This window comes from Castor canadensis, chromosome 16 (assembly GCF_047511655.1).
Source record: "Castor canadensis chromosome 16, mCasCan1.hap1v2, whole genome shotgun sequence".
Classification (NCBI taxonomy): domain Eukaryota; kingdom Metazoa; phylum Chordata; class Mammalia; order Rodentia; family Castoridae; genus Castor; species Castor canadensis.
In genome coordinates this window covers 777,604-802,179 of record NC_133401.1, presented here as the reverse complement: position 1 = coordinate 802,179, position 24,576 = coordinate 777,604, and the positions used below count along the sequence as shown (strand labels likewise).

Below are 24,576 nucleotides of genomic sequence, written 5' to 3'. Positions count from 1 at the left end.
GCGCCCCGGGGCTCAGCTTGCCGCGCCGTCGCCGCTCCCCTCTTCCTCTTCCGCGCACGTCCCGGCCCGTGCACCCTCCTGGCCCCGCCATGGCCGCGCTCACCCGGAACCCGCACTTCCAGAAGCTGCAGGACTGGCACCGCGAGCACGTCTCTGAGCTCAACCTGCGCCACCTTTTCGAAGGCGACAAGGAGCGCTTCGGCCGCTTCAGGTGCGCGCGCGCCCGGGGGGAGGGGGACCCCGGCGACCCCGGGGACCCCGGCTGCGGAGCGGGGCCCGGGCCCAGGCCGCACTTTGTCCTTGAGGGGTCCTTGGAGCAGGGTCCTGGGGGCTCGCTTGCTCCCGGCCGGGGGCGCGCAGTCGTGCAGCTGTCGGCACGCGGGGACCTCGCCTTCCCCTGCCGAGCCGATGGCTGACGCAGCAGGCGGGCGGGAACGAGCTGCCCCTGTCGCCCCCGTGCAGGTGACCCGGTGGGTGTGGTGGATGGTGGGATTTGCGCGTGGGAAAGTGGAGAAGTGCCGGCGGATTCCTGCTCGAGAGGCCGAGGCCACCCGTGAACCCTCGGGGAGTGGGAGGCACCTCGGGTGGGGGGCATCCCTGCGCGCTCTGGCCACCGATGTTGGGGAGGGGCGGGGGCCCCGATGGGACCTGGCGACCACCTGTGGCTCTGGAATGGAAACCCGTCATGTCCAGTTTTGCATGTGGATGGGGCATGGACGGGAAGCTCTGGGAGAAGGTGGGCTCTGTCTGCATTGGTTCCGTGGCATCTAGGTGACAGGTGACATGCTGGGTGACAGGCACCACCACTGTGTTGGGCAGCTTGGGCCCTTTTGGGGTGTGGCACAGGAAGCAGCCCCGCCTCTGCTGTGGTCAGGGGGCTGGCTGGGGAGACCTGGGGTGTGGTCAGCAGCGGGTGTCCATCTTCCTGCAGCTTGACCCTCAACACCAGCCATGGACAGATTCTGGTGGATTACTCCAAGAACCTTGTGACAGAGGACGTGATGCAGATGCTGGTGGACCTGGTAATGATCTCTCTGGGGAGCTTGACCTGTGACCCGTGGTGTGGTGGGCAGTGGGTGTGCTGGGCCCCTGGGCTCCTTAAACAAGTGGACCTCAGGAATGTCCGTGTTGCTGCTGGGCTATGGACACCTGCCCCGGCTCAGTTTCTTTCTTTCTTTTTGTGGCGGTACTGGGGTTTGAACTCGGGGCTTTTGCTAGGCACGTGCTGTACCAATTGTGCCTGACGTTCGAGCAGTCCCTTCCCAGACAGCAGGTGAGGGAGACAAGCTGCAGCCATCCCTCAGACCCGGGGCAGCGGGTCACCATGCCATCTACTTGGGGGCTTGGATTTGTGCTGGCAAATATGGGTGGGACCACACCTCCTCGTCTTCGTTTCCTAGGCCAAGTCCAGGGGCGTGGAGGCTGCCCGAGAGCACATGTTCAATGGTGAGAAGATTAATTACACCGAGGTGAGCAGACCTGCTGGACACCAGGTTCCGCTTTCCCCCCTGGGGCCTCTTCCTTCCCCCTGGGTTTCATCCGATCAGTAACAGCGTTATGTCTTCACCCTTCTCTTAGGCAATGTTTTTGCTTAACAAGGGGCTGTTTCTTGGGGGGCTGGTTGCAGGGCTTCCGGGTGTTGTCTTCCCCAACACCGGCAGACTGGGCTTGGGCAGAAAATTGCAGTGACTCCCAGTGTCTGCCCGGGAAGGAGCACATCTCACGCCTGGAGGGGCAGTTCCTCAAGCGTTGCTCAGTTTCTTAGAGGACGTAGCTCTCATCTGTCCTTGGTGTAAGCTCTGCTAATGACAAGAAGAATGATGTCACAAAAACCTCATTCTCCTCAGCAGTAGGCCAGGCATTGGGGACTCTTCCTGGCTTGCTGTGGAAGCCTGCAGGCATAGCAAGGGACTCTGTCCTCATGACATCATTACGTCATTATCTTTTTTTCTTTTTTTTTTGCCCTACTAGGGCTTCAACTCAGGGCCTACACCTTGAGCCACTCCACCAGCCTTTTTGTGGTGGGTTTTTTCGAGATAGGGTCTTCAGAAGTGTTTGCCCCAGCTGACTTCAAACCACAATCCTGATCTCTGCCTCCTGAGTAGCTGGGATTACAGGCGCGAGCCATTGGTGCCTAGCTATTATCTTTCTTTGTCATGTGAGGAGTCTGACGCTTGCAGGTCAGGTCACTTATCCTAGATACTGCACTGTAAGAGGCAGAGCTGGGATTCAAACCCAGCCCACTTTGCACTGCTGGCTTAGTGAGAGGGAGACTGCCGTCATGGAGGGCTTCTGGTAGGGGTGCGTTTGCCTGTGGAATAAAGGGAGGCATGGGGCTGGGCAGAGTGGGGAACATTCAGTTGTCCATCTGACAGGAAAATCCCAAGATAATCCCTTTCCTGCCCATCCTGAGTCTCTAGACCTGCTTCTCAAAGGCTCCTCTGCTGACTTCAGCTGGATGGGGCCGTTTTACTCTTGTGACCAGGCCAGCTGTCTGGCACCTGTCACAGACCTCAGTCTGGTTTGGCTTGTGGCAGATGGTGGTGATGGGCTGCTTGGTGAGGAAAGCTTTGGTTGCCTGCCATGCCGCACATTTAGAGGGCTAGGACAGTTTTCACAAGGTGCCAGCAGACACCATGGCCTCTCATTTGGAAGGATGAGGTTACATTAGGTTTAATAAATGCTGGTCCACTGAAGGCGTTTACTGCCTGTCTCTGACCTCTGCCTTTGCTGGCCGTCTCCCTCTTTCCTCTGGGTATTCACACACTGAGCACCTATGGACCCGCAAGGCTTGTCCTAGAATGTTCAGGTCCCGCCCCACCTGCTTCTGCCTGTGCAGCACACAAGGGGTGACCCAAGCTTTGCTGTCCCCAGAGATTTGGGGTAGTTCCAACTCCCATAGGTTCTTGGTTCAAGGCCATGGCACTAAATGACACCTTGGGGTGTGCTTTGCCACAGATGGAGGGCTGAGCTGAGTTCAGGCTGCACTGCACCAGGCTCAGCTGGGAGCATGGCTCCCCTTGGGTGTGTGGTGGGGTCCTTCACAGTCTGACTCTTGTTCCAGGATCGGGCAGTGCTGCATGTGGCCCTTCGGAACCGGTCAAACACCCCCATTGTGGTCGACGGCAAGGATGTGATGCCAGAGGTCAATAGGGTTCTGGAGAAGATGAAATCTTTCTGCCAGGTGAGCAGCTCCTGAGCTGGTCTTGACCTTGCTGGCCATGCACGTGGATTTGGGGATCTAGGAGCCCTGGTTAGTGACCCTATCATTCTCCTTAGAAACAGGACTAAGGCCTGTGTGGTGCTGACCCTGGGTTCTCTGCTGTGGTCCAGAATTTCCCCTGGGTCAGTTCGGACAGCAGTAGGGGCGGCCTCTTTCCTGAATCGTTGGCACCTTTAGGCTTATGGGGACAAGCTGGCTGGCGGCAGTAGCCTGAAATGAAAGTGAGGCCCTGAGAGATGGGGCAGTGAAGGAAGGAGGCTGCTCTTGTCTAACCCCTTTAGTCCCACCTCCAGTTGTATTGTCCAGAACCAGAAAGAAAAATGTTGACCCGACTCCCAGCCAAGTGTCCACACCAGCCTTTATAACTTCCTGTGAAATCTTCCCAAAGATTCTTATGTGAATACCAGCATCTGTCTATCTGTCTATCTATCTATCATTTATCTATCAGTCATCTATTTATCTATCATCTATATAGGCATCCCTTGTCTCCTCTTTGAGCACTTGTGCACACAGGTTCGTTTTCTACCTATTCTAGTTTTTCTTTTGTTTGTCTTTTGCAGCACTGGGGTTTGAACTCAGGGCCTTACACCTTGCTAGGCAGGTACTCTTACCACTTGAGCCACTCCACCAGCCTCCTACCTGCTGATTTCCACGTAGACATACGGAAGAGATGTCCCCTAGGTCAGTGTCAGTACACACACCACGCCCCTCCTTTCTCTGTGAGGGTGGAAGGATTGAGGTTGCCTCAGAGGCAACTGAACTTCTCTTTGTCACCCAGGGCAGCCTTAGTGTCTAGCCCAGGATTGATTCTGCAAGGGTCAGCAGCCGTCCTCAAGCCTGAGTGGAAGGGTGAAGTCTGGGGGCGTGTGTGGCTCTGTCCGTGTCTGTCTGTATGAATTGTGCGTGCTTTGGGAGTGATCACCTGGGCAGCTGTGATTGTTCACTTCTTGTCTCTGAAAGGAGTGCCCCCTTCCCCCCACCCTGTGTGCTGGTCAAAGTCTGGCTGCTTTGGCCAACAGCCATTTTCAGACCTGAAAACAATGTCAGGAGGAGCAGGTGATTGTGGCATTTATCTTTAAGGCCTGACAACCACGAGTGGGACTTGCTGGAGAGAGGAAGGCTTGGGACCCTGATGGGACTCTGGATTCCATGATGTCCCTTGGGATGGCTTTGAGTGTGCGGAAGGCATTTCCAGTCATCTGCTGTGAGTGGCAGAAGTGACAAGCCTCGAGAGCCCGTTGCTGGGCGACCATCCTGTGTGTGCTCTAGCATGCTGTGTGGGGAGTGTAGCCCTGGTCATCTTGTGTGCTGAGAGACCCTTACCTCTTTCTGAGATAGGGTCTCTCTGTGTAGCTCAGGGTAGCCTCCAACTTACTGGGATCCCCTGTCTTAGACTACTGAGTGCTGGGATTCAGGCACCACCCTGCTATGGCCGCCCTCTCTTAAAGCTGGCTGCCGGACTACCTGACTGAGATTGACAGTATATTTATAGTTCAGAACTGCTGAACCGCAGTGAGGAACACTCCCTGTGGACGTTGCTATCAAAAGATCACCAAGATTGGGTGAACCTTGAATTGCCGCGGCAAAAGCCACAGAACAAATTGCGTATCTCAAAACAGTGGAGAGCAGTTTTCACGTTCCTGACACAGAGGTGATAGATGTTTGAGAGGTGATGGAGCTGGCAGTTACCGTGGTCTGATAATTACATATTATGCACATTTCTTGAAATACCATACTGTATTCCATAGGTAAGTACTGTTGTTATCTTCAGTTAAACTGAAAAGAAATAAAAATAAATGAGAAAGTCACTAAAACAACGTGTAGTCATTAATCAGTGGACTTGCTGGTAAAATCGGGGTAGTTTCATAGAGTGTAGTCCTGGGTGCCATCAGGAATTCAGGGGCTGTGACTGTGTTCACCTGCTGTGCTATTTGGTATATACTAGGAGGTTGAAAAGGGAAGTTAGTGTGTCTTTTTTTTTTTCCCACGGTCCTGGGACTTGAACTCAGGGCCTATGCCTTGAGCCACTGCACCATGCCTTGAATCCCAGTTCCCCAAAAACACGCCAAACAAACAAAAAGATTTCAGCCAAGGTTGCAGTCATCTGAGGACTTGATGGGCCTGGAGATGGCTCAGCAGCAGTTTTGGCTCTTTTTTTTTTTTGAGATGGTCTATATTGCCCAGACTGGCCTCGAACTTGCAGTCTTCTTGCCTCAGCCTTCCAGGCGATGGGGTTATAGGCTTGCACCACCATACCCGGCTAGCTTGGCTTTTGGGAAGCGTCAGTTCCTTGCCATGAGGACGTCTCCACACACAGTTTGCGTATCCCCATGGCTCCCAGAGAGTGAGCCAGTAGAGAACAAGGCAGAGTGGCTTGAGGTCTTCTGTGATCTACTGTCGGAAATTACATTCTGAGCCAGGCGCCTGTGGCTCACGCCTGTCATCCCAGCTACTCAGGAAGCAGAGATCAGGAGGATCACAGTTCAAAGCCAGCCTGGGCAAACAGGTCACAAGACCCTATCTGGAAAAAACCCTTCACAAAAAAGGGCTGGTGGAGTGGCTCACATGGTATATAGCTAGAAACCCTTTGTTAAAACCTCAGAAAGAGGTGAGGCAGTTACACCAGCGTTAGGGCTTGTAGGAGGCTTAGTGGTACTGGCCTTGTGGACTCAGAGAGGTGCAGAAAAGGCCTAATGGTGTAGAACTCTGTGGTGTGTCTTGTGTTGTCTTGTGAACCCCTGATCACAGCAGACTCAGGAAGTTTTTAAATAACTGAGCTGTCAGAAGCAACACCGAACTTGAACTGAATGAGACAGACACAGCACAAATGGCAAAAAGGCCTTTAGACACCCACGTTTCCACAGGCAGGAAGGAGGCTGAGAGACAGGGTCTCACTTTGTGGCCCAGGCTGGTTGGGAACTCACAGTCCTCCTACCTCCACCTGTCAAGTGCTTGCAAACTCTTTTAAACAAACACAGGCTATGTTTCATGGAAGAAAAACAAGTATAAAGCCAAGAGGTTTTAGGAGTTACCCCGCAGGGCTCGAGTCCTAACCAATCCATCGCCAACGTGTCTTGCTGGATTTCAGAACTGCTGTGGACCAAGGAGTGCCTTCCGTGTCCCCCAGTCTTGGAAAATTCTATCAGCTGTCCTATGCCTGTGTCACCTGGAATGCTGGATGTGTGGCGTGGTAGATAACTCACCTGCTAATCCACATCTTCAGTTGTGTCCCAGGAAACACGGGCACTGTTACCCCCGCGCCTAAGCTGAGATTTGAGCCGATGCCGTCATGGCTGTGGCCTTAGGAGAAGGTGAATGGGCTCTTTCGCGTGGAGAAGGAGCACAAATCACAAGGCACCACAGGAGACAATGGCAGCCAACTTCCATGCTTCCTGTGATCCTCCACTCCACTCTCGGTTGGCCAGAGCACCAGTGGGCTTTTAGAGAAAGAATACAATGTGATTTTTTTTTTTTTAATGGTACTGAGGTTTGAACTCAGGGTCTCAAACTTGCTAGGCAGGCGCTCTACCACTTGAGCCAGTTCCCAAGTAGCTAGGATTCCAGGCGCGAGCCATGGTGCCTGGCTCCCTCACTTTTCTTTGGACCCACATCAACAGCCTCTTCAAGGACTGTCAGATTTATGCTCACAGTTTCTTCCCATCTTTTTAGGGTTTTGCTAACTCTCAGAATTTTCTGGCGACATGATTGGGTTTTTATTATGACCACATTCCACTTCTTGTACCTATCATCATATAACAAATGACACCAGCACTTGGTGGTAGACACCTGTTGTCTCACAGTGCCTGGGAGGGAAGATGACGAGGGGGTCACCTGCATGGTCTCGGTTTGGGGGGACTCTTCTGAGGTTGTGGTCAAGATGTTGGTCAGTGCTGCAGTTCTCTGAATGTCTGGTGAGTTCTGGAGCGTTCTCTTCCAAGGGAGTCCCAAACATGGAGGGTGAGTTGGTGTTGGCTGTTGGAAGGAGGCATCCAGTCCTTGCCACATTGGCTTCATGATAGGACCGTTTGTCCTAACAACATGGTGGATGCCTCCCCAAGAGAGAGCTGAAAAGCACGGGAAGTCGCAGTTCTTTTACAACCGAGCTTCTAAGTCATTTGTCATTATTTGTGAAATATCCTGAGTGCACGGGCCAGCCCTATTCAGCACAGGTGGGAATTTTACTTCACTATGAATTCAGGAGGCAAGAATCCTGATTACAGGTTGCACACCCCTGTAATCCCAGTGCTCAGGAGGCTGAAGCAGGAGGATCGTGAGTTCAAGGCCAGCCTGGGCTACAGAGGGACACCTTGTCTCAAAACAACATAAAAAAGAATCATTCCAAGATCTGGAGTTGGGTGCACGTCTGGTATTTCTGCTCCTGGCCCAGATCTGTCACTGTAGGTGACATTTCACCTCCTGTCTGTGCTGAGAAGTCGCCCTTGTTCTGCAAATTCTGACCACCTTAGTCTGAGGTGGGAGTGAGGTCCCACTTTTCTTGTTCCGGCGGTCCTGGGGTTTGAACTCAGGGCCTCACGCTTGGTAGGCAGGTGCTCTACTGCTTGAGCCACTCTGCTAGCCCAAGGTCACACGGTTTTAATGAGGACGTAGCATGTACCCGGTGGCGAGGGTTAGCGTGATCTGTCGCTGTCATCTTAAGAGCTCCCTCGAGGGCAGTGAGGCAGAAAGGTGCAGAAGTAGTGATGTTTCTGAGCTGTGGCTTACTTGCTGGGCTGCGGGCTGATTGTTTCTTCCTGCTCTGTGCCAGCGTGTCCGGAGCGGTGACTGGAAGGGCTACACAGGCAAGTCCATCACAGACGTCATCAACATCGGCATCGGAGGCTCTGACCTGGTGAGGAGGGCACTGCCTTGGGCTGGGGTGAGGGGTGGGAGCTGTTGGTCCTGCCCAGGGCCTTGGTTTCCCAGCGATGGGCCCAGGAATCTTTGCTATCTGATGCAGCATCTCCTCGCAGGGTCCCCTCATGGTGACTGAAGCCCTGAAGCCGTACTCCTCAGGAGGTCCCCGTGTCTGGTTTGTCTCCAACATCGATGGCACCCACATTGCCAAAACCCTGGCAAACCTGAACCCAGAATCGTCTCTGTTTATCATCGCTTCCAAGGTATAGCTCTGTGTGTGTGTGTGTGTGGCGCGGAGCAGTGGAGTCTCAGGACTGGTTCTGAGTAAATGACTGTGCTTTATCTGCTAGCAGCCTCGGTTTGCCTAATGAAAGCTTGAACTGCTGTATTTGAACCTTTGTCATAAGGCTACAGTCATTTGCTTTGAGGGGCCTTTGCCCAGCCTGGGACTGTATTTTCTTACAGATTGTCCCTTGAATTTGCTCCTTTCTTTCTTTTTTTTTTTTTTGGCAGCACTGGGGTTTGAACACAAGGCCTCTCACTTGCTAGGCAGGCAGTCTTACCTCTTGAGCCACTCCACCAGCCCTTTATTGTGATGGGGTTTTTCAAAATAGGGTCTCATGAACTATTTGCCCAGGGCTGGCTTCAAACTGTAATCCTCCTGATCTCTGCCTCCTGAGCTGGGATTATAGGCGTGAGCTACCACGCCTGGCTGTATTTGCTCCTTTCTGACCTCAGAGCCATGCTCTGATAATGCAGAGGTTTGGTTTGTTACCATTTGTGCCTTGTGTGCACTTTAGTACACATCAAATATTAAGAATTCCATCTCAGTCTGCGATACCACCTAGCTTAGGCTGGAATCGAGCCCTGGGCAGGTTCAGCCTCTCTGGACCTCGGCCTTTGACCTGCAGGGTAGAGGTTGTGGCGTTGACTAGGGTCCTCTCCACTATGGTTGTAAATGCTGGAATCTCAGATTGTGCTGCTGTGTTCAGACCCATGCCCTGTACTCAGCCACTCTGAGTGGATCTGAGGGCTAGTGGATGGAATTTGAATGCAAATGCTGTGCTTTGTGACAAACGGGCACCAGTGTGACCTGCTGTGAGCCCAGGCTCAGGGCCCCTGCCCTGCCCCGAGCTGGGCTTGACTGCTGCCCCCTGTTGCAGACTTTTACTACCCAGGAGACTATCACGAACGCAGAAACGGCGAAGGAGTGGTTTCTCACGTCGGCCAAGGATGTGAGTGGATTGTGGGGCTCCCTGGTGTGGGTTGGGTGGTAGGGTGGAATGGCAGTGGGAAGAACCTATAAGCCTGCCTGCTTGAACTGCCCTGTCTCTCAAAGTTGGAAGCACGTGTGGCCTCTCTGGCACCTGCCTTCTTTTTTTTTTCAGTGCTGGGACTTAAGGACCCTTTCTTTAGGGCCCTTGGCCCTGTGGGATGCATCTCTGGTCCTCGTAACACCCATTTTAGAGAGGAGGGACATTCCTAGGGCTTGTATGCCTTTAGGGGACAAGGACCTTTCTGCCTTCATGACTTTGACCTTGATGTGGGTTTTTTCAGTAGCCTCAGAACCAAGGACCAAGAGCAGGAAGTCAGTCCCAGGCAGGGTGTTGGTGTCGCCAGCGATAGGAGAAAGCCTTCCCGCCCACACACAGGATGGGTTTGATGTGACTTGGTTCTCTCTCTTACAGACCTCGGCAGTCGCAAAGCACTTTGTGGCCCTGTCTACCAACACAGTAAGTGCCCGGGCGGCCTCCTGTGCTCCCTGTCTGGACACCCCCGGCCACCTCAAAGTCATGCCCTCTCAGAGAACAGGAGCTGAGATTCAATTGCCAGGGTTGGGCATCTTGGCCGGGCTGCTGGGATGGGAGAGTTGGCTTCATGCGAGCTTCTTGCTGTCCTTGCCTCTTCTACTTCTCCATCCACGATCACCCCTTCCACCTCCCAGGCCTGACTGATTCCCAGCACACTCTGTGCCCATGACCTCTGCCACCTGCACTGGGCTTTCCCCACAGGGGACATGCTGGAGTGTGCACATTTCTTACATAAGGACGTTAAGCCCCAACAAGTGGGTGTGACCTTTTACTCCCCGTAGAGATTGTGTGAGGTAGCAATGATGGGATTAGAACCCAGGTCACCTGTCTGTCCGGCCTCCCAGCCTGGAGCTTGTTCTGAGGTGGGAGGCGGCTCACCAGGACGGAGTGAGGTGTGCGCAGGGAGCACAGCTTCTGTAGGTCTTCCTGAGCCCTGCCATGTGGGGGCGCTGTGCCAGAGCTGGGAACCACCCCTCTCCCCGTATCCAGTGCTGACCCATGCACAGGGGATGAGGTAAGGGGACAGCCGGAAGTCTTGAGTATGGCTCACCCCAACACATTGGTCTGTCTGCTGTATGGAGTCCAGACTGTCAGTGGGCCTTCTCCTGTGGGGAATAAGTAAGGGGTTGCTGGCCCTGCCCACCCAGGGATACCTACACACCAGAAAAACAGGACTGGTTGTCTCCCTAAGGCGCTCTAGGGTCGAGTCACCTTCCCAGATGTGTGAAGGACTGGGCAGCTGTCCAGGCTGTGTATTGCCTGGCCTGGAAGCAGCCTCACCCATGTTCAGGTCCCAGCCTTAAGCTTGGGTTCCCAGATGTTCTGGGGGGTGTTCTCTGCTGTCCCTGGCAGGTCCAGGTCACCTCTGAACAGTGTGTGGGTCTCATACTTGGTGGGCAGCCTCCTCAGCAGGAAGGTTGGTAGATGCAAGGTGCCTTAATGCTGAGGTGACTCAGCCTGGTGTCCAGGTCTGGGTGGGCCCTACCCTCTACTTGAGGCCACCCCACCCTGCCCCCTGTGGAGCTGGAAGAGGGGTGGTGAGGGATTTAGAGCTGGGCTCTACCCTCCACTCAGAGGCTTCCTGCCATCCCCCAGGCGTGCCAGAAGTGGGGTGAGGGACCCCTGTGGCTCCCAGGAGTGGCTCCTCTTCTTGTTTAGCTAAAAAATGGTGCTTTTCATCTCTCTCCCTTTGCCCTTTGCAGACCAAAGTGAAGGAGTTTGGAATTGACCCTCAAAACATGTTTGAATTTTGGGATGTAAGTATGAGTGTTGCCTGGGCCGGGTGAATTGTGTCACAGGGGAAGGCCCGTGAGGTCAAGGTCGACGTTTATTGGGCACCTTCTGCATACCTAGCTTTGGGAAAGGCAGAGGGGCCCTTGAGAGTCTTGCAGGGCCAGACAAGCCAGGCAGGGTGAGGACTCCCTTGGCACCCACCGTGGGCCAAGCTTGCAGAGGCAGGTCGCAGTCAGCTGGGTGTCTGCCAGCAGCACCCCCTGTGGGGTAACCAGAGCTTCCCCTGCCCCTCACCGAGCTGAGGCTGCGAGTTATTCTCAGTGATGACCTTTCTCCGATCCACAGCCACATTCTGTAAAGGCCACGGGGCAGGGCGAGGCAGGAGGTGGGACCCAGTAGGTCTGGAAAGGAGCTATGGGAGCCGCAGGAGCAGCTGAAGGGTGGCGGGGAGGAGGTGCTGGGCCTGGAGCCTGGGCCGCTGGCACAACAAACCTTGCCTTTAGTGGCAGAGCCGCAGGCTGCCCTGTAGCGACAGAGAGGGTCACGCAGACTCACCGCTGCTGAAGCAAACTTTGAATAGGAGCTTTCTGTGCAACTTGCCTGAGTGCAGCAGTGGTGTGAGAAGGGCTGGGTAGGCTTGGGGTGCCGGGCAAATGTGCTGTGGGTTCTGTGAATGCAGTGGGTGTGGTTAGGCAGAAATGCAGCGCTCTAACACATGACCGTGGCTGGCAAACCCAAGTGGACATTGTCCCGCTGGCTTTTGCCCTGGAGGTTCTTTACTTGGTGGCATCCCAGCATGTGGGCTCCCTACTTTGAAAGCTTTAAGAGCCTCTTTCTAGTGGGGCCTGGGACAGAATGAAGCCCTCATTCCCTAAGCCATCCACTGTGTACAATGAGTTAACTTCTTTCTAGAGTGGAACTAGTTAGATGCTGTGCTTGACAATCGAGAAGTCTCTCAAATCCCTTTCTGCATCCTGTTACTCAGATGAGGACGCTGGTCAGGAGACCGCAGCTTCTCACTAATGTTAGTGCCCGATAAAGAGGCACCCTCCACCTCCTCCCTGGGACTTAGCACCTGAGCAGTCAGCGGGCAGGAGCCCAGCAGAACAGGGTTTGCGTAGTTCCTAACTGCCCGGCGTGTGCAGAGGGTTGAGTGTGACTTAGCGACAGGGATGAGTCTCACAGGTAAGGCCTGGGAATGATAATTAGGCACGGAAACATGGGACGAGGGCAAGCTGGTGTGGCCAGGTGGGCACAGTGCAGGCCTCCTGAGCCAGGCTAGGTGCCACATGCCACAGCAGCTGGAGGAGGGTGGATACTGCCGAATAGAGGTGATGCCTGAGGAGCCTCAGGGCAGGAACAGCTAGCGCTCTCGGGCGAGAGAGGGGCGTCTGGTCAGCCAGAGTAAGACAGAACTGGTTCTGAGGTGGGATCGGAAGAGTCCAGTCCAGTAGAGGTACGTGCAGTGGCGAGACTCGGTCTGTGGTCTGTCTTGGGGCACCCTCGTGTGGCAGAACAATGCACAGGTGTGGCCGTCCATGTGGAGTCTCGGTCTGCACCAGCTCAGCTGGGAGAACTGATTCTGGCTGGTGAGGTCTGAAGAGGAGTCAGGATAGGTATATGTGAGTTTGGAGGAAGAGTCAGACTGTGAGACCTTGTCTCAACCACAAAAAAAAAAAGAGAGAGAGAGATGGTTCTAAAAAGTGAAGTCCGAGAAGCCAACATCAGGTACTTGAATGCAGCTCTGGGGAAGAGGGCCAAGCTGTACATCTGCACTGTCCACATGGGGCAGTGGGGTCTCTGACTGGCTGTGAGTCGCGTGGATCAGGTAGGGGCTGACTGGCTGTTTAACCTAGAGTCAGGCAATCACAGCTTAGCTACCTGGTTCTAGCATCCTGACCAGAGATCCAGGTGTCCCAGAGATTACTGAGGATCCTCTTTAAGTCAGAGGTCTGGTTTGTGGTCTGGGGTCTTAGGAGCCCAGATGACTGGGTGGTAGCAAGGCACCTGCTTATGAAAGGTGAGGAGTGGGAGTTGGGCCAGGTAAAGCAGACAGGTCCACTGAGGGTCGGTCAGGTGTGGTCAAGAGACTCAGTTTGCAGGGCTGTATCTCCAGCCTGGGTGAGAAGCAGGGATCGGTCAGGTCCGAGGACAGTGTGTGGTCAGGGATGCGTAGTGGAGTCTGTCAGCTATGGTCTGTAGAGCTGTGGCTGAGGTAGAATCAGACAAAGGTAGATTACTGGGTTTCTTAGGGGAGGCCTAAGGAGCTAGACTAGGCACATGTAGGTAGAACTGGAATTTGACATTGGAACTAAAGATAGGCAGGTGCAGGTAGAGCTGAGCCAACAAGTGAGACTTAAAACCCATGATGGAGGCCAGGTCAGAGCTGTCCTTAGACGACACCTGAGCACTCTGGTGATGTACAGGTAGGTGGTCCAGGGTCCCCTGGGGAAAGACTGAAGAGCTGCCATCTGGCAGAGGGATGGAGAGACTGTATCCATCTGAAAGTTTTATTAAAGCTGGTTTCGGTGCAAGTATAAAGACCGGGTCTGAAGGTGACGTCTGAGGAGTTAAGTAAGAGACACAGTTTTGTACTTTTGGGTCTCACAGTAAGGTCTGAGCTGTGAGGCCAGGCCCTGGTATGTATCTCAGGTCTGAACAGCTGGGACAAGCACAGCGGATAGTTCGTCAGGTAAGTTATTCTCTGAAGCCAAGGGCAGGCAGCAGGGGTAGGTTGACCTGAACAACCACAGGCAGATTCATTAAGCTCTGTCTCACAGCTGAGGTCAGGCACAGTAGGTAGAGCAGAACTGTCTGGCCTGAGGACCACGGTCAGGCTTAGGTAGAAGGAGATGGAGTTCCTGGATGTTGCCTAAGGAAATGAAGTCAGACAGGTGGATAGAGCAAAGTCTCTCAGGTGAGCTCTGTGGAGCTGAGATTTGGCACAGGTGAGTAACACAGGGTCTCCCAGGTGTGGTCAAGATGGTAGGTAGAACTTACCTTGGGTAAGGTTGGGGAATTGTGGGCAGGCACAGGTCTGTGACATTGAGTTTCTTGGGTAAGTTGAGTTTCTGAGGAGTTGTATCTGGCCCAGGTCTGTCAGATTTGAAAAGTGTGAATGGTGCAGGTGGGTAGACAGGTTTGTCAGGTAAGGTCTGTGAAGGACCAGGTTCACAAAATTGGTTGTGTCCAGTGAGATCCAAGAAGTCATAGTTAAGTCGATGTAGGAGAAACTAAATGTCTTGGATGAGGTTTGAACAGCTGAGGTGTGAGGTAGGGGTAGGCAGAACTGGCCCCCCAGCTAAAATCCAGGATCCTGCAGCTAGCACAGAAGTGGCTTATGAGGATCCAGAGTCAGACCCAGGTAGGTAGAACTGGCCTCCAGGTATGGTCTGAAGAGCCAGGGTCAGAGGCGGGTAGGCAGAGATGGTCTGCCAGGTGGAGTCTTGGGATGTGAGGAGTTAGGGTTGAGCACTGGAGTTAGAGTTGGTTCTTTGAGAAGTTGAGTTCAGACAAAGGTATGTATACCTGGGTCTTCCTGGTGAAGTCTGAAGAACCAGGTCAGGCTCAGGTAGGTAGATCTGACCATTTAGATGTGGTCTGAGAGCCAGGGTCATAGACAGGTAGGTAGAGCTGGCCTCCTGCCAAGTATGATCTTAAGTGCTAGAGTTCTGCGTAGATGGGCGAAACCAGCCATCCAGGTGTGGTGTTGAGGATGAAAGTCACACTCAGGTAGGTAGTGCTGGCCTTCCAGTTGTGGTCTGAAGAGCTTGGGTCACATAGGTAGGTAGAGGGGGCTCACCAGGTGGTGTGAGGGCCCAGGGTCAGGCTCAGGTAGGTGGAACTGCCAGGGTCTGTACAGTGCAGGTAGGCAAAGCTGGTCTGCCAGGTGGAGTTTTGAGACCTGAGGAGTTACGGTCGAACACTGGTGGGTAAAGTTAGCGCTTTTACGAGGTGGATTCAGGCAAAGGTTTGTATACCTGGGTCTTCCTGATGAAGCTGAAGACCATGGTTAAATGTATGTGTGTCTCAGGTCAGGCTCACAGCACAGGGATCTGTAGGTAGGTAGAGCTCCGTGGTCTCACAGGAGGTCTGCAGGTTCTAAGCGAGGACTTCGGAGCTAGAGGTGGATTCACACGGGGTCTTGTAGGTAAAGAGCTTGGAGCATGGGTGACTCGCAGGTGGGTGGAACCACATCTTTCGTGGGTCTATGGAGCACAGGTATGCAGAGGTGTTCTGACCAATGAGGTTAAGTTGCTGGTGCCAAGGTTAAGCTGAGATTGGTTATGTTGGAGCCAGCTGGCACAAAGACTGCTGGGGTTATACCCGGGTAGTCAAAGCTTGATCTGCAGGAAGGTGTGGAATCCGAGCTGGGCTCCGGGAGGTGGACCTGGTTTTTGGCAGATAAGCTAAAGGGGTCAAGAAAGCCTGCAGCAGGAGGTGCTGCAGTTGGGCACAGATGATGGTGAGAGCTAGGTGAGCTGGGCAAAGCCACTGCTGTCCTTACCTGGCTCTGTCAGTGAGTTTGTGGGTGCAGACTCAGTTGGGAAGAGGTGTATAAACAGTCTTAGGCGAGTCCTTCCACCTGCCGACTTGCTGGGTCAAGTTGGGAGAGCATGGAGAACAGGGATACATAGTTGGCTGGCCAAGCCCAAGGAGGTGGGCGAGGCACAGGTGGGCCCTCAGGTGGTAGGATCAGGCACAGTTAGCCTGTTCTTGTAGAAACCTGTCAGAAAACCATGTCACTGTAGGTACGTGTTTCTGATTCTGCCTGGGCCATCTGAAGAGCCCTAGGGTCAGGTAAGAGGTGGCATGCCCTGAGCTAGGTCAGCTACCTGTTCTTAGCACTTTGGCCCGGTGTGGCACGTGGAACTCAAGAGTATTACAGAAGCCTGGTGACCTATAACCATTCCAGGGTGTGGTCTTTGGCATAGGGTCTGAGTTACCCTCGTGAGGAAAATGGTAAGATTATTCCTGTCGAGATAAAGTGAGGCACCAAATGTCAAATCAAGGTGGTTTGTCTAAGGTATGGTGTGAAAGGGGCCCCCGCCTGTAGATTAAGGGCTCAGAGGCTTGGGTTAGACCCCATTTGACACAGCTGGACTCTCCCGGAAGTGAAAGCTGAGGACCTGTTCTCTCTCCACCAAGGTCAGAGCCTGATCTGTCAGTCACAGGGCTGCCTGGCTTCCCAGGACCAGTTTCTAGAACTGAGTCTGTGAGGCAAGATCTGAGAGGCCATGTCAAGCATGGTGGGGGCCGGGGGGGAGTCTGGGAATGTGTTCATCAGATAAGGGTTCTCCCAAATCTGGGCTCCTTCCAGGCAAAAGACCCCATGGTTCATCTCACTGCCCAAGACAGGGGCCTTGGACCTTTCATCTCATTCTTCCAGTCTGGCCTGCTTGGTTGATCGGAATCAAATCCCTCGTTCCCCTGTCCAGAGCAGTGCCTGAGTGGCTCCCTGGCTCCATTTGTACCCATAACCTTCAGTTCTCCAGCCTCGTCTCTCAGCTTTGCCCCTCCAGTCCTCACTCCTCCATCTTCGAGATTGTGCCTCGGCCCGTCTCCATAGGCTTCCAGAGAGGAATTCTGCTCTAACGGCTCAAGACGTCCATTGGATGTGTGCACCAAGGCCTGGCTTTTGCATCTTGGTGCGGGGGAGGGGGTTCTAGCCTTGGAACACCCCTGAAAGAATGGAGAAGGAAAGTCACTCAAATCATTTTCTCTGAGGCTTACGTGTCTGACTGTGGTGAGTGGGACTCTCTCCACAGGACCTTTCCCTACGCTATGTTGGCTGCTGGACTGGTTCTTCGGATCTAGGCTCAGGCTCTCCACAGATTTCTTTTGTAGTTGGTTTTGGCACCACACACGCTCTCTCCTAGGTGCTTGGCTCTCCGGTTCGTATTTATTGACACGGTTATTTCATTTACCGTCGCCCGTGTGAGGGACGAGGTCCGTAAACAGTGTAAACAGTCACTGGGGATGTGTGCATGGAGTTTGGGACATTCTGGTAGTGCACTGTGGAGTCTGCAGGTGTGGCCTGAGAAGGTGCAGGGTGAACGGTAGCCTAGGCGTGTCTTGGCGCTGAGGCTAAGATCGGTCAAGCTCAGGTACGGGCTGCTGGAGCTGTTCATGACCCAGGCAGCAGGGCAGGGCATCGGATCCCATCCAGACACGGGTAGGAAGCTCCGGTCCGTTGGTATCTGAGGAGGCTGGACCAGGTGCAGGCAGGAGCTGCTGGGCCTGTCAGTCAGAGGAGGAGGCGGGACTGGCACAGGCAGGAGGTGTCGGCTCAGTGTTCAGGGAGGTGGCTTGGGTACAGGAACGAGGCTGTGGGACTCAGGTAGGAGGTGTAAGGTCCGTCTGTCGGTGTGCAAGGAGGCAGCATGGGCACAGGTGGGGTGCTGGGTCTTTCATCGTCTGAAGAAGCGTGCCTGGGCACAGATAGGAGATGCTGGACCTGGGCCAGGTACAAGGCTCTGTATTGCTTAGCGTCTAAGGCACGGGTATGAGGTCTGGGTCTGTCAGTGTCCAAGAAGGCAGGTGAGGAACAGGTATGAGGCCTTGGGTCTGCCCATGTCTAAGGAGACAGGTTGGCACAGGTACGAGGCTCTGGGTTCGTCAGTGACTGAGGAAGGGTCTGTAGTCAGGCAGGCCAGGTAAAGGCTTTCGGTCTGTGGTGAGCAAAGAGGCGGGCTAAGCACAGGTATGGGGTACCCGGTCTGCCAGTGCCTAATGAGGCAGGACCTGAAGAGGTATGACGCTCCCGGATCGGCCAGCATCTGAGAGGTGGGCCCGGGTCTGTCAATGTCCAGGGAGGCGGGTAAGGCACAGGTATGCGTCACTGGACCCATCTGAGTCCAAGGAGGCAGGTGAGGCACAGGCAGGAGATTTGGGGTCCAATAGCATCCGAGAAGGCAGGTGAGGCACAGGTATGAGTTCCGGGTCTTGAATGTCTGAGGAGGCAGGTGAAGCACAGGTATGAGATACTTGGTCTGCCAATATATGATGGGCACGAGCTGGCACAGGTATGAGCTCCGGGTCTGCCAGGAGACAAGGCCAGCTGTGGTAAGGACTTTGCTTGAGTCCGTGGCTCTGGTCAGTCCCACGTGTAGTCTGCCATGCTGGTCAGCCCCAAGAGTCACTAGCACCTGGCCTGCTGTGGTGCTTGGCAGAGGTGGGTTGGGCCCAGGCCCTCCCAAGTTCTCCAGGGCCGTGTGTGGCAGGAGGGAGGGGGGCGGGGTGTGCCGGCCTTCCTGCAGCACCTTTTCCTTCTCTCCTAGTGGGTAGGTGGACGCTACTCGCTGTGGTCTGCCATCGGGCTCTCCATTGCCCTGCACGTGGGTGAGTGCGTTTCTGAGTTTTGCAGCCCCTGTAGGGCATGACACTGTCTGAGGTCAAGGGAAAAGGGCTGTGTCGCTGAGCACCTTGCTGTCCCCACAGGCTGCTGGCCTCTTTTCTTCTGGCTGGAACATTTCTCTTGTGTCTGGGGGGAAAGCCCAGGTTTTCTTTTGCGCTGCAGGTTGGCCTTTCTCACTGCCCCTGCCAGTCCCGTCATCCATCCTGGGTGGAGTTGGATCAAACCAACTTGGCACTTAGGGTCTAATCTACTCAGAGATCTCCAGTTCTCCCGGGTCCTGTTTCTTCTGGCAACTCATCCAGCCTTTCCCAGTTCCAGAAGAAGCTGTGCCCACTGCCAGGAGGACCCAGGGTGTGGCCATTTCTGTTGACGCTGCTTTTGTGTTGCAGGTTTTAACAACTTCGAGCAGCTGCTCTCCGGGGCTCACTGGATGGTGAGTGCTGAGTGGCCAAAGATGTGTGTTGGTCCAGTGCCTCTCTCCCTCCCTCCTCCCTCCTCCCTCCTCCTCCTTTGCTCCCTCCTTCCTCTTTCCTCCTCCACTCCCTGACAGCTGCTTAGCCCCCTGCTCTCGTTTTAGGACCAGCACTTCCGAAACACGCCCCTGGAGAAGAATGCCCCCGTTCTGCTGGCTCTGCTGGGGATCTGGTACATCAACTGCTTCGGGTGTGAGACGCAGGCCATGCTGCCCTATGACCAGTACCTGCACCGTTTCGCTGCCTACTTCCAGCAGGTACCAAGGCCAGGCCAGGACTTAGAGTCAGCAGAGCCTCTTGGGGCCTGAGAGGCCCAGGGGCCCAGGTTGCAGCTCCTCCATGGACTTCTTGTCCCTTTGCCCTTGGGTACGGCCAAGGCCACCTCTGTTCCCCATCTTACAGCGCATCTTGGTAGTCAGGACCCTGAGTCTGGCTCTCATAGCGGGGCATGACTGGCTGTCATGGCACTCTGGCCAGTCAGATCCTGGCTTGACTTTGGGTCACTTCTGTCTTGGATGTCACTTTGGCATGGCTGCCAGAGAGTGAGGCCTTGAACCAGGACTTCTGTGGCCTGCACTGGCTTTGTGGCTCCAGGAAAGCAGGCTCACACCCTGTTTGCTGCCTCTTTGGTCTACACAGACTTCTGTCCCCTGGAATCTTCAGAGCCCTTGAAGACCAAGCAGCCTTTGTTCCAAGTCAGATTCCATTCCAGAAAGCCCTTCTACACCTGTTCCTGCTTTGTTCGGTACAGACCAGGGCCCTGTCCTGCAGACCTGGGCTCCCTAGACCAGGGTCAGTAGACTTTTACTGATTGAAGGAGACTTCAGCCTCCCTAGGTCCCAGCTACCTGGGTGAGGGTTGTCATGACCAGGATCCAGGCAGTATGCAAGGCCCAGCATCTAGCTGAGGTGACAGCCTCAAAGACTGTACCTTCTGATAGACAGCTCTGGTGGCTCACGCTTGCAATCCCAGCTACTCGGGAGGCAGAAATCAGAAGGATCAAGGATCAAAGCCAGCCCAGGCAAACAGTTCACGAGACCCTATCCTGAAAAAACCCAACACAAAACAGGGCTGGCAGAGTGGCTCAAGTGGTAAAGGGCCTGCCTAGCAAGTGTGAAGCCCTGAGTTCAAACCCCAGTACTGCAGAAAAAGTAAAAGAAAGAAAGAAAGAGCTGCATACTCTAAATCCCAGCTGCCCCTCCCTTAATAAATCAGGAATTCAGTTAAAGATTTTTTTTTTTTTTTTTGTGAGACTGGGGAGTGCTCTACCACTTGAACCACACCACCAGCCCATTTTGCTCTGGTTATTTTGAAGGTGGGATCTCACAAACTATTTGCCTGGGCTGGCCTCAAATTGCAATCCTCTTGATCTCAGCCTCCCAAGTAGCTAGGATTAATTTGTTTGTTTCTTTATTTAAGACAGGATCTTGCTGTTTAGCCCGAGCTTGATCTTGAACTTGTGATCCTTCTGCCTCTGCCCCTCAAGTACTGAGAATGCCATACCTAGCACCCAAGTTTTGATTTTAGAGAGGCCCTCCTCCCACCTCCAGACCCACCTTCGCCTGGTCATGGGTCCTTCCAGCCACACAGCTTGGGACCTGTGGTCCACCTCATGTAGGCAGGATGTGCCACAGTGCAGGAAGGAGCAAATGTGCAGGCACAGCGCTGACTTTCTGTCCCCATTTCAGGGCGACATGGAGTCTAATGGAAAGTACATCACCAAGTCCGGCGCCCGTGTGGACCACCAGACGGGCCCCATTGTGTGGGGGGAGCCAGGGACCAATGGTCAGCATGCGTTCTACCAGCTCATCCACCAAGGTGGGGCTCCACTGGCCTGGGCAGGGGTGCCGGGTGGCACGTGTGACAACAGGGGCTTTGCACTTAGGCTGTGTGCATAGCTCCATGGGCGGGGGCTGTGTGGGTGACCACGCTGCCCTTCAACAGGCACCAAGATGATACCCTGTGACTTCCTCATCCCGGTCCAGACCCAGCACCCCATCCGGAAGGGTTTGCATCACAAGGTAAGAGCCCATCCACACCTCCTCAGGCTTTCTCAGGCTTGCACACCTGCACCTTTTAAGACGTTGCTTTGGTCAGCAGTTATATTTGTTTTCTGTTGCTGTCGTGGCAAGTTGCCATGCACTTAGTGGCTTAAAACACCACCTGCTACCTCAGTGGTTCCTCTGTTAAAGGCCCCGCCGGCTCTCCTGGTCCCTGCTTAGTAAAGGCTCGTGGGCGAAAATCCAGGTGTCACTTTTTTTTTTTTTACAGTAGTGGGGTTTGAACTCAGACCCTTGTTCTTGGCAGGCAACCCCTCTACCACTTGAGCCATGTCTCCAGCCATTTTTGCTTTGGTCTGTTTTTCAGAAAAGGTCTCTCAGGTCGATCTTGGACTGAGATCCTTCAATCTCCCCCTCCCAAGTAGCTGGAAGCTGGAATTACAGGCACACACCACACATGGCTTGTTTTTTTTTTTTTTTTTTTGGTGTTTCTGGGGTTTGAACTCGGCTTCATGCTTGCTAGTCAGGCGTGCTACCACTTCAACCAGCCCTTTTTTGTGAGGGTTTTTTTCAAGATAGGGTCTCTTGAACTATTTCCCCAGGCTGGCTTCAAACCTTGATCCCTCTGAGCTCTGCCTCCTGAGTAGCTAGATTACAGGCATGAGCCTCTGGCACCCAGCTATTGGCTTGTTATTGAGATAAGGTCTCAGTAACGTGTTTTTTGTTTTTGTTTTTTTTGGGTGGTACTGGGGTTTGAACTCAGGGCCTCATGCTTTCTAGGCTTTCTAGGCAGGTGCCCTACAATGTGAGCTACTCACTTTTTACCCAGGCTGGCCTTGAACAGCCATCTTCCTGCCACCACATCTGGCTGACTGTGGGTCTTTTTCAGCTTCTGCGAGCCAACTGCTTTCCCTGGCTGGGTGCCTCCTTTCACGTCTGTATCAGCAGTGACAGTTTAGATATTTCTGAAGCTTCGACTCTCATGTCTCTCTAAGTGACTTGTCTGCTTTTCTCTTCTACCATCCTCTTTTGCTTTTAAGGACCCGTGTGGTTAGGTTGGACCCAAAGGATAAACCAGATAGCCTCCCTTTGGTCAGGTCTGCAACCTTAACTCACTCCATGTGTAAAATCCCCTTTTGCTGTGTAATGTAACGAGCACAGGCGTAGTGTCAAGGGACAAAGATCAGAAAATCGTCCAGCTCACAGCCTAACAAGGTCAGGTCTAACCAGAGAGGACACATAGGGTGGCACAGGGTGACTGTGGACACAGGTTTAGTCAGTGACTCAGGGTTGAATTCTGATTCTTCCCCTCTGCACTTGTGTGACCTAGTGCTGTTGACTTGAGGAAACTAAGGCTCAGTTAGATGATGCCTGTGTGCATGTATTTACTTATTTATTTTTGCAGTGCTGGGGATTGAACTCGTAGTCTAATCCTTGTTCGGCCATTTGAGCCATGACCCCAACCCTTTTGTTTTCAGTTGTTTTGCAGAGAAGGTCTCATACTAACTTTGCCTGGGGTGGCCTCGAATAATGATCCTCCTACTTTCATCTCTTGAGTTGCTGGGATTACAGGTTTGAACTCAGGGTGTTGCACTTGCTTGGCTCAAGTGTTCTACCACTTGAGCCAAGCCTCCAGCACTTTTTGCTTTAGTAGTTTTAAAGAGGGTCTTGGGTTTTTGCCAGGCTGGTTTGGACCACAGTTCTCCTGTTTATGGCCTCTTGAATTGCTGAGAACACAGGCACATGCTACCAGGCCTGGCCTATTGGTTGAGCCTTTTTGCACGGGCTGACCTCAAACCATGATTGTCCTGAGTAGCTAGGATTGTAGGCATGAGCCACTGTGCATCGCCACTAAATTGTTTCTGTGATAGGGTCTAACAAACTTTGCCTGAGTTGGCCTCAAACTGTGATCTTCCTATTTCCCCATTCCAAGTAGCTGGGATTACAGATGTGTACCACCAGGCCTAGCTCCACTGAGGGTCTTAAAAGAGATGTTGGTAAAGTTGTCAGGTGTGGAAACAATAAAGAAGAAGCCAGGTGTGACTGATGCATGCCTGTATTCCCAGCTATTTAGGAGGCTGAGGCCAGCCTGGGCAACTTTTAAGGGGACACTGTCTCAAAATAAAACTCAAGAAGGGGCTGGAGATGTCACTTAGTGGTAGTGGGTTTGCCAAGCATGCAAGAGACTTGGGTTCCATCGCCAGTACTGCAAAACAAGCAAAGAACAAGAGTAGTCAGCATTGCCCTCCCCTCTGCATCATCAGCTGTGTCACCCTAAGCTCTGCACTGGGTGACCCACGCTGGGTCTAACCCCACTAACAAGTGCCAGGTGGTCTTGTCCCTCTGACCACCGCTCTGGCAGTATTTTTTTTTTCTTTTTAATGTTATTTATTTGTGTTTTTTGCTGTACTCGGGTTTGAATTCAGGGCCTACACCTTGAGCCACTCCACCAGCCCTTCTTTTTTGTACTGGGTTTTTTGAGACAGGATCTCAAGAATTATTTGCCAGTCTGGCTTCGAACCATGATCCTCCTGATCTCTGCCTCCTGAGTAGCTAGGATTACGGGTTTGAGCCACCAGTGCCCAGCAGTATTTTGAGGCATATCTCAATGTCTCTTGGCAGATCCTCCTGGCTAACTTCTTAGCCCAGACTGAGGCCCTGATGAAGGGGAAGTTGCCCGAGGAGGCCCGGAAGGAGCTGCAGGCCGCAGGGAAGAGTCCAGAGTTGCTTGAGAAGCTGTTGCCACACAAGGTTAGCGCTGCTTCCCAAGCTGGCTTTGGGGTGGCATGCTGGAGCTGGTTGGGGGACGGGGGGTTCTCTTGAAGTGAGTCTGGCTTGTTCTGCCCAGAGGGCACATTCTTCTCTGGGGTTGGGATGCTAGGATTAACTGGTCGTGGGGGGGACCATTCCTTGTTTTCTGAAGGTCTTCGAAGGAAACCGCCCTACCAATTCTATTGTGTTCACCAAGCTCACGCCATTCATGCTTGGAGCCTTGATCGGTGAGTGAGTGAGTCGGGGAAGGGAGCGGCATGGGGTTGATTGCACGGGGCTGGGGAGCCTGACGTGCACCGTCTTCCACCTCTGCAGCCCTGTACGAGCACAAGATCTTCGTTCAAGGCATCATCTGGGATATCAACAGCTTTGACCAGTGGGGGTGAGTTGCACTCAGGGTGGGCCATGCCTGTGGGTTGACTGAAGGATTACACTTAGCGACTCTGGGACCTTCCTCTCCCTGTCCTGGCAGTGTGGAGCTGGGGAAGCAGCTGGCCAAGAAGATCGAGCCCGAGCTTGAGGGCAGCTCTGCGGTGACCTCACACGACTCCTCCACTAATGGACTTATTAACTTCATCAAGCAGCAGCGGGAGGCCAAAGCTGAGTGATGCAGCTGCCATCCTGGGCGTAACTGGCCCCCATGTCCCTGCTCACCAGTCTGCACTGCATGTTCCTGACCTCCTTGCCCAGGGCACCTGCTGGTGGTGGGCTTAGAGTACGAGCCTAGCTAGTCTGGAATTGTCACCCCCGCCTCCACATCTACCGTCCCTCAGATTTGCAGTCGGCTGAAGTATTTGAGTTCGTCTGACTTTCTGACCTCTGCTCCCAGGTACAATAAAGATACCACACAGAA

At 53.7% G+C, this 24,576-nt stretch overlaps 1 protein-coding gene across 1 annotated transcript; it reads left to right on the top strand.

Moving 5' to 3' along the window:
* On the top strand, window positions 1–24,576 carry Gpi (glucose-6-phosphate isomerase). Its single transcript, XM_020180381.2, has 18 exons — window positions 1–211; window positions 932–1,022; window positions 1,401–1,469; window positions 3,065–3,184; window positions 7,989–8,072; window positions 8,194–8,340; window positions 9,241–9,312; window positions 9,766–9,810; window positions 11,091–11,144; window positions 18,402–18,462; window positions 18,868–18,911; window positions 19,056–19,208; window positions 20,640–20,769; window positions 20,896–20,972; window positions 23,574–23,702; window positions 23,875–23,950; window positions 24,039–24,105; window positions 24,196–24,576. The coding sequence occupies exons 1-18, from the start codon at window positions 90–92 to the stop codon at window positions 24,329–24,331; spliced, it is 1,677 nt and encodes a 558-aa protein (XP_020035970.2). The 5' UTR covers window positions 1–89; the 3' UTR covers window positions 24,332–24,576.